General features: G+C 34.1%; 1 protein-coding gene across 1 annotated transcript in view; it reads right to left on the reverse strand.

Moving 5' to 3' along the window:
- IARS2 (isoleucyl-tRNA synthetase 2, mitochondrial) overlaps positions 1–13,043 on the reverse strand; it is a 79,425-nt gene that overhangs the window by 30,262 nt on the left and 36,120 nt on the right. The window contains exon 12 of the mRNA XM_020982239.2: positions 11,381–11,541. Within this exon, the coding sequence (XP_020837898.1) occupies positions 11,381–11,541 (161 nt within the window). The remainder of the gene's footprint in view (positions 1–11,380; positions 11,542–13,043) is intronic.

Here is a 13,043-nt window from a genome sequence, read left to right on the forward strand (position 1 = left end):
ACCAAAAGCATTTAAATACTTAACATATGTCACATGGAAAGGATACAAATACAAAAGTGAGAGCTCCTACCTTCAGGGATTTGTACACTACAAGTGGGAAGCTACATATATAGAAGAGTAGGGGCTATATATGGGGTGTCTGAGTCTATTAAAGCATAAGGATAATAAATGGAGCTGAAGGGAAACCCAATGACATACCGTTTCAAGAAGCAATGGTACAAAGGCCATTCTCCAATAAATGGGTATGAACAGTTTTCAAAAGTATAAGAGCAAACTTCTAATAGCCACATAAACAAATGCTCCAAATCATTAATAAGAGAGATACAAATGAAAACAGGCCTAACGTTTCATCTTCTACACTGCAAACTGGCAAAGGTAACAAAAGATAGATTAATCAACAATGGAGGGTTTGAAGGAAGGCAGGCACACTAGTGCTATGCCGGTGAAGCTGTGAACCAGCACCACCATCATAAAAAGCAATTTGGAATTATACAGATAAAAGTGATTAAAATATCCATACCCTTTGACCCAGAGATTCTATTTCTTGGCTTATACCCCAAGGAGGGCACTGATAAGTACCTACATATGCACCAAAATATTTATAGTAGTCCTCTTTATGATAGCAAAAAATTGGAAACCAAGTAGATGCTCACTGACTGCAGAATAGCTAAACAAACTGCAGCACACAAATGTAATGGAACATAACCGTGCTATAAGAAATGATGAAATGTGATGTATATAAGATCCACATGAACTAATGTAGAGTGAAGCAGAACTAAGAAAATAATATGTACTATGACTACAACAATGAAAATGAAAAGAATCACTACCCCCCCCCAAAAAAAAGGTGAACGCTGCAAAATTATAAAGAACAAGCCTGGCTCAAAAGAAGAGATTATGACAAAACACTCCCACCTCACCCCTTTGCAGAGGCCAGGGATCCACAAGTTTTGTACATTATATACATGTTCAGACTTTTTTGATCAGTTATGCTAACTTTTCCCTCTCCTTTTTCTTTTGATCTTTAAAAAATATCATTTGTTATGTGAGATAGCTCTCTGGTTTGGGGAGGGGAAATGACACTGGGGGAAATTACGTGATGTAAAAGAAAAAGATGTCAATATAAACTTTTAAAAAAGAGCAATGGATCTATTAGTTAAGTTCCTAGAAAAAATGATTCAAAGTAGAAGGGGATGTATATATGTGTGCTGATGTAAGAAAATAGTCAGGGACAGCTGGATGGGATATGAAACAAGGAATAATGGTCTGGTTGGTCTGGAGACAGCTAACTGTCAAGATTATTGCCTGGAACAATATAGAAGTCTCCAAACCATCTTCCTACCTACATTCACTACACACTCTCACCAAACAAAACTCTGACATATTTCTCTTCTTAAAATACTACTTTCATCAAGTCACCTTCCTGTTAAAAACCAACTACATTAGCATTCAGGTATTCAAGGCCTCCTATCTGGCCCCAACCCATTTTTCTATTCTTAACTCCCAATACTCTCTAAAGGTCAATCTCCTAACCTTGTCAAACTGATCCATTCATTGTCCCTCAAATAAACTAACCTGATTCACACTTTCCCCCTACTGCTCACTCAATTCCTCCTGCCCCACTCCATCCAAGAAATGTCTCCCACTTCTTTGACCTAACCCTGCATATTCAAGGCCCACCTCAATTCTTACCTTCTCCATGAGGTCTTCCTGGCCACTCCAATTCTGTCATCTCCTCTTTCTAATAGCTTAATTGTGCATACTACTTAATTCACATTTAATCATGTGTGCAGTGGATTCTGTGCTGAGCCTGGAGTCAGGAAGACTTGAGTTCAAATCCTGTCTCAAACACTTACTAGCTCTGTGACCCTAAGCAAGTCACTGACCCTGTATGAACTTCAGTTTCCTTGTCTTTGACCAACACACAAGTAAAAAGAAGACCATTCTAAGAAACCAAACTGTCAAAATATTCTAGAAAATGCTAACATCTCTCTGAAGGTCTGGACAGTTATTGTGAAGGGCCCCAGAGGAATCAAGTAAAGGTATTTCAACCATACCAATATTAAACTCAATTTCCTTACAAAGAAGAAAAAAAAAGTCTCATGAATGACAAGTAGTGAGGAAACTGAAAAGAATCTGCAACAGCCTGCACAATTTGTAATTCTGCAAAACATGACCAGAAGAGTTGCCCTGGGTTTGGGGGTCAAGGTGACATCCTTGCACGTTCACTTTCCTATCAACATTACTACTCAAGAAAATGACTCACTTGTTGAAATTAGAAAATTCTTGGGTGAAAAATAGATCCAAAGAGTGCTCATGAGACCAGATGTTGCTCATGCCATTCCTCAAATCCAAAAAGAGGAGTTAACTCTTGAAGGAAATGAAGTCAAAACTGTATCAAACTCAGTCACCTTAATGCAAATAGGCAACAAAAACAAACAAACAAATAAATGAATAAAGGAAAGTTTCTGGATGGTATCTATGCCTCTGAAAAAGGCCCAGTGCCCTAGGCTGGCTGCCAAGTCTGAAAACTACCCCTGGTCCTCATGGGAGCCTCCTATGCTCCCCATTCTGACCGATGTTAAAACACATTTGGTCCTTTGGAGACTAGTGCCTTTTAATCTGATAAAATGATAGAAGTTTACTGAAGATTCTGCTGAATTATATTATGTCCAGTGGTACAGAGTTAGGCAGGTGATCTTGGGAGACCCAGCCAAATTTTGGAAGACCTTTTTACTAAGCTGGGAAGGCTGTGACTATGGCCTTTTAAAGAGTATAATTAAGTTCAGAAAGCCTTCCTGACAAGAAGTTTATCATCTATTTCTTCAATGTAAAAAATAGTTTTGTTGATGTTATTAAGTCATGTCATTCATGTCCGACTCTCCATGACCCCCTTTTGGGTTGTCTTGGCAAAGATAATGGGAGTGGGTTGCCATTTCCTTCTCCAGATCTCATACTAATCACTAATACATTCTTACCTCAAGGAATTTAACTGGCCTGGGGGAACACAAGAAAGTGAACACAAGAAAGTCAGGTCTAATATCTTTATACCACCAGGCTACCCTTCAAGAATGTCTAGCTCGTTATCTAGCACCTGGACTCACTTCTAAAAAGCATATTGTTCCCTGCATGTGAGCCCTATTCACGTTGCCCTCAATCCTATCATGTCATCTACCTTGTTCTGTTCTTTGTTGTGTACTACTCAAAACTTATATAAGGGGAACTGTTCTTTTGCTTAGAGTCTTTGGCATAAATGGAGGCAAGCCACTGCCCATTTATTAACTGGCAACATGCCGCTGTTAATAAATGTTATCTTGCCCAAAAGTACCTCAGTTTACCCTTTTGTTAAAGTCAATTTGCAACATCTTTAAGCTTGCAGCTACAGAAGAAACCTATCCCTCATTTTAAATAAACCTGATATTTTGATACTTATCCACCATACAGAATAGCGGTATTCTAAATGTGGTGCTAATCTAAGACTGGGAATCCTTTTACATAATTAAAATTCACAACACATTTCAGATACCCAAATCAGAAATGAAAAAAAAAATCTTATCCAAACACATATACTCTCAGTCCACTGTAATAAATACCAAATGACAGAAAGAGAATTACATTAGGTTTGACATTAGGGTAACTGGTTATAATGCTACCTAGTTCAGTCAACTGCATCTTTATTCCACCTTTCTCATGCAAGCACATTTTTTAAACAATTCTATTTACTAAAATTTAAAAACATATGCTTTATAAGATATGCAACACAGAAAATGGAAGTAACTACCAACTTTACACACACATAACTGATAACACTAAAACAAAAGGTAACAAAAAAGTCTAAAAATTCAAAATTCCTAAGTCATATCTTTTCTATCTTTGAAATTAAGTCATCACAGATTTTGGTCAATTAATTACTTCCTTTATTTCTTTGGTTCTAGGCTTTTCTCTAATGACTACCTCTTAATGCTACCTATTTCAGTTAACTATACTTTTACTCCATCTTCCTTATGCAAAAGACTAAAATAAGTAGTCTGGAGGAGTATTTAGAAATATATAATTATTCAGTAACATTTCATAGAAAAATATTGATTAGTGCTGCATACCTCACAGAATAATCACAATATATGAAGATAATCAAATTAATAATGGTTCTTCTACCAAGCCTATTTGATTTTGAGATCTTAAGCATTTATATTTACATATAAAAACCTTTATTTATTCATGGCTTCAAAATATATACTTTAAATTTAAATTTTTCTTTCATAATTCCAAGGCTCTCTCTTCATTTTATTATTCTGTGCCTACATTTAACATATAATTTATAAGCTTAAGATAGTATAAATTATCTTTGATAGAGGTAGCAGAAACCCACTTACCATGATGTAACCTAGCTGTTTATATAAATACTTCATTTCACAAAGCAGTAAGCCCATCATAAAACTTTCCTCTGTATGCACAGACCTTATCTAAACCTTTGCATTATGTATTACTTGCAGGTTTCAAACAGCAAAATGCCACGAAGTCATACAAGCTACCATCACACCAATCATTCTGAACTTTGATACTGATTGTACTGAATGCTTATTTGACTTTCTAGCATCATGACTACTAAGGAATGAAGAAACTATTGTTGTTTCAGAGTTCTTAGTTTCTTTATCTTCACAAGTAGAAAGAGTAAAGACCAGATGATAATTTTTCATTTACAGGGGAATATTAAACAACTTCTCTAGGTAGTTTATTTAAAAAGAGGTAAGTGGCTATGTTATGAACTTAATAAGATGAGTCCTAGTTCAGAATGAAGTACCATGAATAAAATCCTGTGTTATAAATTTTAGACCTATATTTATAAGACAGCTTATTAAAAGGAAATTTAATTTTAAACAAGAAAATCCATGAAAGAAATCTATAATTTCCAACTAAAGAACACTTAAAAAATTAAGATAAACAAGATTAAATGGTAATCAAAGAAAACTTTCAAATTATACTTTAAATTTCTGGAATATGTTTAGTATAACTGATTTCAATGTTGTTTTAGTTTTTCAGGAAACAAATGCTTTACTTAGCAACTGTGGTCATTGATACTGATATTAAACTTAAATAAAAGAAATTATTTCCTACAAAATAATCACTGTTGTTGACTTAGTAGCAAGGAAAAAAATTTGAAAATTGCAAGGCATAAATATATTTATCAATTTAACTTTGAATATTAAATCATTATTTAATCCTTAGAGAGAATGTGTCCCTTTTTTATGTAATCTTGTTAAAATGATCTTAAAAACTTTTTAAACAAAATAACTTGGCAAAAATTTCACACCATATCAAGATGTGTAATTATAATCTTTCAAAGCTACTACTGCCTATGTAAAAGGAAAAATAATGTCATACCAGATGTAAAATGCAAATGATCAGAATGTAGATTTCATGCCCAAAATAAAATTTTTTTAGTACTTTATTCTATTAGTCATTAAAGTCAGGACATGAACTAAATCAAAATTTTCTTCAGTTAAAAGATTTGATATGTATCCATACAGTTAATTTCCCAGTTTTGTCCAAATATCTGTCCAAATATTAAAGAGGAAAATCAATCATGCAGAGGAGATCAGTGTGATCAAATGTAACAGCAACTCCACACAAACTGTGCTGAATTCCAGCAGAGACGCAATTACTCCTGATGGGCACTGGCATACTACTGTATAAAGAAGAAAAGAATCATCTGGTTCCACACAATTAATTTAGGTGCAAGACGACAGCAGACAGGGCAGGGGCTGGTGTGAGGTACAAGAGACAAAACATTATTCAGTATGTTTTCTAAAACGTATCTCACGTAAATAAGAATGAATACCAAGTAACATTTTTTGCCTCCCTGAATTCAAGTGCTACAGTAATGAAGAAGGAATTGTTGCTACCAGTAAGAAACAGTGTACAGGAAAATGACCTATGAATTAACAGACAGTATACTTAAGTTTGTCTGTCATTTGTGTAGGCCAATATTCTGTATGTCTGTGCTGCTTCAAAAACTACAAACCTGTTACTATCATATAGACAATTTAAAGGCATCTACAGTGTTAAAAAAGAAAAATTAAAAATAAAATTCTTAATCATCAGTAAAAGAATATTGGTAACCAAAAAGAATTCACTTGAATTTTTCAGGCTAATGAAAGCTTTCATTTGTTTCACCTTTATGATGCTCATTTTAATGATCACCCTGCCCACATTCCTCAACAGAGGGAAAAGGCTGAAAAACACCTGCTCGTTCAATTTATTTGTACAAAGGTAAACAACATTTTCACATGGAAATATCCTGAAAACGTTTTCCTAACAATGGTGATGAAAAAGTAAACAATACACCTTTAAAGAAAACTGCCTAATTATTATTGATGCAGTATTTTAAACAGGCTTTCTATCTGTTTTCAAATTTCACATCTTATGTTTACTACATGTGTGATCCTAGGTTAAGTCCCTTAAAACTCCTTGGGCTTTCATTTCCTCATTTTTAAAATGAGAGGGTTAGATGGGATAGTTTCTGAGGTGCTTCCCAGTTCTAGATCTATGACCCAATGATGATTATATTTGGGTAGGGCACTGCCCTTTGCACCTTCTTGCTCTAGGCGACACAATCATCTCGCAAAGGAGTAACAATATAAAATGTTTCAAAAAAGAAAACGAATATATAAAGAGGTACCAGACAACAACAGTACTTTGCAGGGAATACAAGAAATTCTCAAGAATGATCTAAGTAAGTTTGGTATACTTGTTTTCACATAAATAATCCAATACTGAACTAGAAAAAATAAGGTAACTGATTTGCAAGTTTTTATAGGTATTAGTAATAATGGTAGCTAGGTGGCGAGGTGGATAGAGAACTGGGCCTGGAAGCAGGAAGCCATCTTCCTGATTTCAAATCTGGCCTTGGACTATGTGGCCCTGGGTAAGTCACTTAACCCTGTTTGTCTCAGATTTCTCATCTGTAAAATAAGCTGGAGACGGGAATGGTAAATGGCATTTCATTATCTTCGCTAAGAAAACCCCAAATGGGGCCACGAAGAGTGGGACACAAGTGAACAACATAAACAATAGGAGTTTTGTTTGTTTTAAGGTTTATAAAAGTCTCAACAGAGCTAAAAAATTTCCTTGTGCCAAATTTAAACATTATGCCATATTTTGACGATGTAGCTTTTCTATCATTCTGTAAACTAAAAAATACTTCATATAATCATTTGAATTTATTCTTAGCAGTGAGAGGCAATATGGCACACTGTTAATAGTGCTGGTCTTGGAGTTAGGAGAGACTTAGTACTAGACATATGACCACAGGCAAATTTCCTAACTCCACGTACAATATAGGCACTTAATTAATATCAGTTGACTTAAATTGACTTTTTTTAGCCTCTTAGACAACAAAAAGAAATTGAGGGAATATCATAAGCAAGGAGAAAACACAATTGCTTTTTGTTGAAATGATGATTTACTGAGAAAATCCTGAAGTCAACCAAAAAGTTAGTTGAAAAAATAAACTCATGAAAGTTGCAGGATATAAAATAAAATCCATGTATCATCAGCATTTTTGCATACCTCCACCCTTAAAAAAAAGTCAGGAAGAACTAGAAAGAAAAATTTCATTCAAATTAATTAAAGAAGTTATAAAATATATGGGACTCTATCTACCAAGATACATCAAGGAACTACACCAATCTAACTATTAAAAGTTTTTATAGAAATAAAGACCTAGAGAAGTATTAACTGCTGCTCCTGAAGACTGAGCCAATATAATAAAAATGACATTTTCTAAATTAATCTGCTTTTTCAGTGCTCCACCAAACTATCAAAAGAATATTTTACAGACCAAAAAAGAAAATAATAATAATCAAAACCATTTGAAAAAATAAAAAGTTAAGAATCTCTAGCTAATAACGAAAAAAAAATTGGAAGGAAGGTAGAGAAGGGATCTATCAGTACCAGATTTCAAACTTTTATTAGAAAGCAGCAATCATGGACATAATTTGGTACTAGTTAAAAAACAAATCAATCAGTGCAACAGATAAAGTACAAGACATACAAAAGGAAACAAGAGTAGCAGTGTTGAAAAAAAACATTTCAAAATGTGTAGCATTCAGACAGAAATCGGGTTTAGATCAACACATCATCTCATACACCAAGATAAGCTCTAAATGGATACATGGCCTACATGTCAAAAGGTCATAACATAAATGAATTAGTGGAACAAGGAAAAAATTATTTTTTGGATCTTTAGTTAGAGGAAGAGTTTATGATTAAACAAGTGACAGAGAAGATCACAGAAGATAAAATGGACAACTTCAACTATAAAAGTTTCTTGCAAAAACAAATCTAATGGAGTTTTAAATTAGAAGGGAAACTGGGAAATGGGGAAAAAGAAACCTTTGCATCAAATTTTTTGATAACGATCTCATTTTTAAGATACATAAGGAATAGATTAAAAATTTACAAGACTAAGATCTATTCCCCAAAGAAATTAAAGAAGAAAAGGACATATATGCACTCTCCAATATATATATATACATATGTATATACATACAGATATATACATGTAAATGTATATGGACGGAGAGAGAGTAACAAAAACTAGAAATGAAAGTGGTGTTATATGGTGAAATACTATAAACAAATTATGGTATATTAATGCAATATAACATTATTGTGCCATAGGAAATAACAAAAGGGACAGTTTCAGAGGAAAGCAGGAAGACTTTAATGAACTGAGTGAAAAGAGCAGAACTAGGGAGAACAATTTACATAATGGCATTATAGAGAAAAACAACTTTGAAAGACTTTAGAACTCTAAATCAATGTAATGATAAGACACAAGTCTAGAAGACTGAAGATGAAGTATGCCATTCACCTCCTGCCAGAGAGATTATGAACTAAAAATAGAAAGGGACACATACATTTTTCAGATTTGGCCGATGTAGGAATCTGTTTCACTTGACTATGTATATTTATAGTGATGGTTTTATTTTTCATTTTGTTGTTATTGTTGTTCATGGGGGGGGCGTGGCAGTGGGTGGTATATATTGTAAATTGGTTATGTAAAATAAGTTAACTTATTTGAAAAGAAAAACAGCAGAATAATTTATAAAAGGTAATGAATTCCAGTTTATAAAATTCTAAGGGCCATCCCTTGACAAACGAAACAAATTTCTCTGAGTCTCAGTTATTTCCTTTGCAAAACAAGGATAATTATACCTCGTGTAGCTACACTTCAAAGGCCTATATGGATCAATTGAGAAACTGGTAAGGAAAGCATTTTGGAAACTTTAATGCAGGCCTGCACAACCTGCAGCCCACTTAAAAATTTGGGTTCCCCACAAACAATATCTATATCCTCTACATTTTTTTGCAGGAAGCCTGAAATCCTTTGGTATGCCCATGGACTGCAAGTGGCCCATGGACTGCAGGTTGTGCAGGCCTGCCTTAAAACATTAAGTTAGTGTCTAAGACAAGACTTTCAGTGAAGTATGTATTAAGCTAGCTAATAATATGTAGAGTCCTAGAGATAAAAATGTCTTAGTAATCCTAGAAGATGGCATATCTTTCCAACAGAAAAATTAAGTCATTTGATACCTAGACAGAGAAATACCAGCTATTTTAGAGACCTCAGAAATAAGGAACACAGAACCCTCAAAGGAAATGTTTGCTAAAAAATATAACCAACTATCTGAGTACTAGGTCTGTACCAAAGATGAACTATATGTACTAAGCCTAGAATTAAGAATGAATCCAGCCAACAAAGTGCAGGTGTACTTCAGCCATCATCTTGGCACCTAACTACAAAATGGGCAAGTGCCATACCATGCAACCTGTAATAAACACCTAAGGTGGGACATGCAAAAGGAATGACTGAGTGACATTTGGAGGGGGAGAATAAAGAGGTGTCACCTTCAAGCATTACAAGACAAGAAGGAAGGGATGCCAAAAAGGTTAAAAACATATGTAGAAGATTCAATTCCTAGGGAAGAAGGACACTCAGGTTATCCTGTGCTGCAAGTCTACTTCCCTATAGCTTTGGCTGGATCTATGTAGGGAAAGTAGGAGAGAAGAATATTATAATTATACATAGCTATTTTGTGTTCAGAAGCTAAAGGGTTTGGACCACGTACTTCAAGTTCATCCACACATTTTGTTTCATGCTGGATTAATCTCTACATAGGAATCCTAGTAAGATTTAAAGTTCTTTAAAATTCACTGTAATGCAAAACCATGAATATACTCTTAAATCAGGGGTTTTAGATTTTTTTCATATACTCAAACCCAGAAAATACCCTAAAAAATACTGCCAGAGCCATATAAGTTGTAAGGGAGGCCCACATGGTGAGAGAAGAATGTGGGAGAAGAGGGACAAAGTTGAAAGCATTTCACCTTGTTCAAGAAGAGACTTAGTTATGGACAGAATGATAAGGTTTAAAAAGGGCTCACTCATGTCCCCACGAGGAACCATCATGACCTGCAATGAATTCACTAAGTAGAGAGGATGAAAGAATAAAGCAATCTTTGAACAAAGCAATTTATTAACGGTAAAATGACAGCAATCATGTGTGGTACATCTTAGAATCGGATCCACCAGCCAGGACTGTTAAATGTTGGTAGATCACCAAACCATCTACTTCCACTAAACCCCTGATTTGCCAAGAAGGGGAATGCACGTACTCACTTTACCAGCACCAGTGGGAAATTTTGTTAATATTCTCCCCAATCCTACTGAGCTAATTTGTTGCCAATCCATCACTAAAAATCTCAAGGACTCAGGTAAATCAAGAGTGCCTCTTCTTCACAAAATGGTTGGAAACCTCAGCTCTAGTCTCTGAAATTCCTTCAGTTATTTATAATCTAAAACCAGGTCCTCAATTCTCATTTGAAAATAACAAGTTACTGATTTCAAGCTATAATCTCAATGGAGAAAATTACCTCATATAAGCACAAATTTTAAAAATCCCACCCTTTAATATCAATTCCTCATCAATGCAATGCAAGTAGGGGCTCCAGAAATTTGGGGTTATGGATAGATAAGCTAAGAGGAAAGGAAAAGAGTAACGGAAAAGAGAAAAGATTAGAGTTAAGCAGTGTGGTGCTGTCACCTAAAAAGAAACAGGTAGTTGCTATAGGTAGGTTTCATACCAGCAACAGAAGTATCTAGCTTTGGGAAAAAATAATTTTATACAAAATGTAACCATGAAAGAGGAAACATTTTGATAAAATTACCACATTTTACCTAAAGAAAACAAAGCATACATCCTACAATTTACTCTAAAAAACATAAGAATAAAGATCAAAGAAACTGAGATATTTTTCCATTTTTGAAAAATATTTAAGTAACTAAAATTTTACAAAACATAGAAAAAATTTCTACCTGTTGATCAAGATTTCATCTTTTGTCTTGTGATGGAACACAGGAATTGGAACACCCCATACCCTTTGCCTTGAGATACACCAATATGGCCGTCTCTCTAGCGTCTCCACCATACTATTCATTGCTGAGACAGGAATGAATTTCACCTTTCTTAATGAGTCCTGCAATAAATTTAGAAATGCATTTTAATTGGGTTACTGAGGTCATGCTAAAAAATAAATTGGTATAAAACTAGGAAAGAAAACTAAGTAAAAAATTTTTAGGTGTCTACCAGGGGAACCCATTGAGTGATAATCCAGCGGAAATATAAAGCATTTATCACACATTATAGCATTAATTTGTAAAAACACTAAATCAAAACCAACAGAATAGGTTGAGAACTACCACACTTCATTAACAGCAAATAAAATTAATTGAATCTCTATTTCAATCATAAAAAACAAATTAGTACTATGTGGTTAAAGAATATAAACAGTTTTCAAAAGAATAATTGTAAACTATTAACAATTATATGAAAGAACAATCCAAATCACTATTACTAAGAAAAATGTAAATCACAGGAACTCTTAAGTTTCATCTCAGAAAATTCACGAAGATGACAACAGAAGAGAAATTGTCAACACTGAATAAGGTTATGGAGAGATTCACACTTAGGAACTGTTGGTAGAGCACAGAATTGGTACAACCACTCTGGAAAGTAACCTGGAATTATGTAAAGAGTGACTAAAATGTTTGTAGCTTCTTACATAGAGGTTTCACTGCTAGGCATATACCCCACGGAAGTCAAAGACAAAAAGAAAAGTTCCATAAACACTGAAAAATTTACAGCAACATTTTTTTTTGTAGTAGCAAACATCTGGAAATAAATTAAAAGCCCCTCAACTGGGGAATGGCTAAACAAATTGTAACACATGAATATAATGGAATATAACTATGCAGTAAAATGATGAATATGATGGACACAGAAGCATGGAAAGACTTTTAAGAAATGATACAAAAATGAGGTAAGCAGAATTAGGAAAACAATATACAGAATGATAACAACGTAAAGAGAAAAAACAACAATAAAACCATTGGGTACTGATAAAATTATGGTAAAACTTAGCCCTAAAGAAGAGTTATGAGAAGGCACCTCTCCATCTTCCCTTCTTTGAAGAGGCAGGACAATATGGATGTGGAACATTGCATAGAATTTCTTTTATTTGATATGTTTGTTAGTTTTACTCAACTGTTTCTCCCTTCTCTTTCACTTTTTTAAAAATAAAGCATGGCTGTCTGGCAGGGGGAAGGATATAGTGAGAAACGTACATGATGTAAAAACAAAATACATCTATAAAAATTTATGAAAAGCAAATAAGAAAACAAATTAGTATAATCTTGAAGCAGTATTTCAGAACCTAAAGGTGCCAGCTGATTTATTATTTTAAATCAAATATTCTTTATCCTTATATCACAGATCCTTTTAACAGTCTAGTGGAACTTATGGATCACTTCTCAAAATGATTTTTTTTTAAAATTCATAATTGGAGGAGATGCTAAGTTTCAATTAGAGATTAGTAAAAATAAAGTTTAATTTCCCCTCCAAATTCAAAGACCTCATGAAATTTATCCAGGGATCTCTAAGGGAACTGTGGACGCCAGGCTACGACCTCTTGTTTTAAAA

This window comes from Phascolarctos cinereus, unplaced genomic scaffold (assembly GCF_003287225.1).
Source record: "Phascolarctos cinereus isolate Bilbo 61053 unplaced genomic scaffold, phaCin_HiC Scaffold_5;HRSCAF=322, whole genome shotgun sequence".
Classification (NCBI taxonomy): Eukaryota; Metazoa; Chordata; class Mammalia; order Diprotodontia; family Phascolarctidae; genus Phascolarctos; species Phascolarctos cinereus.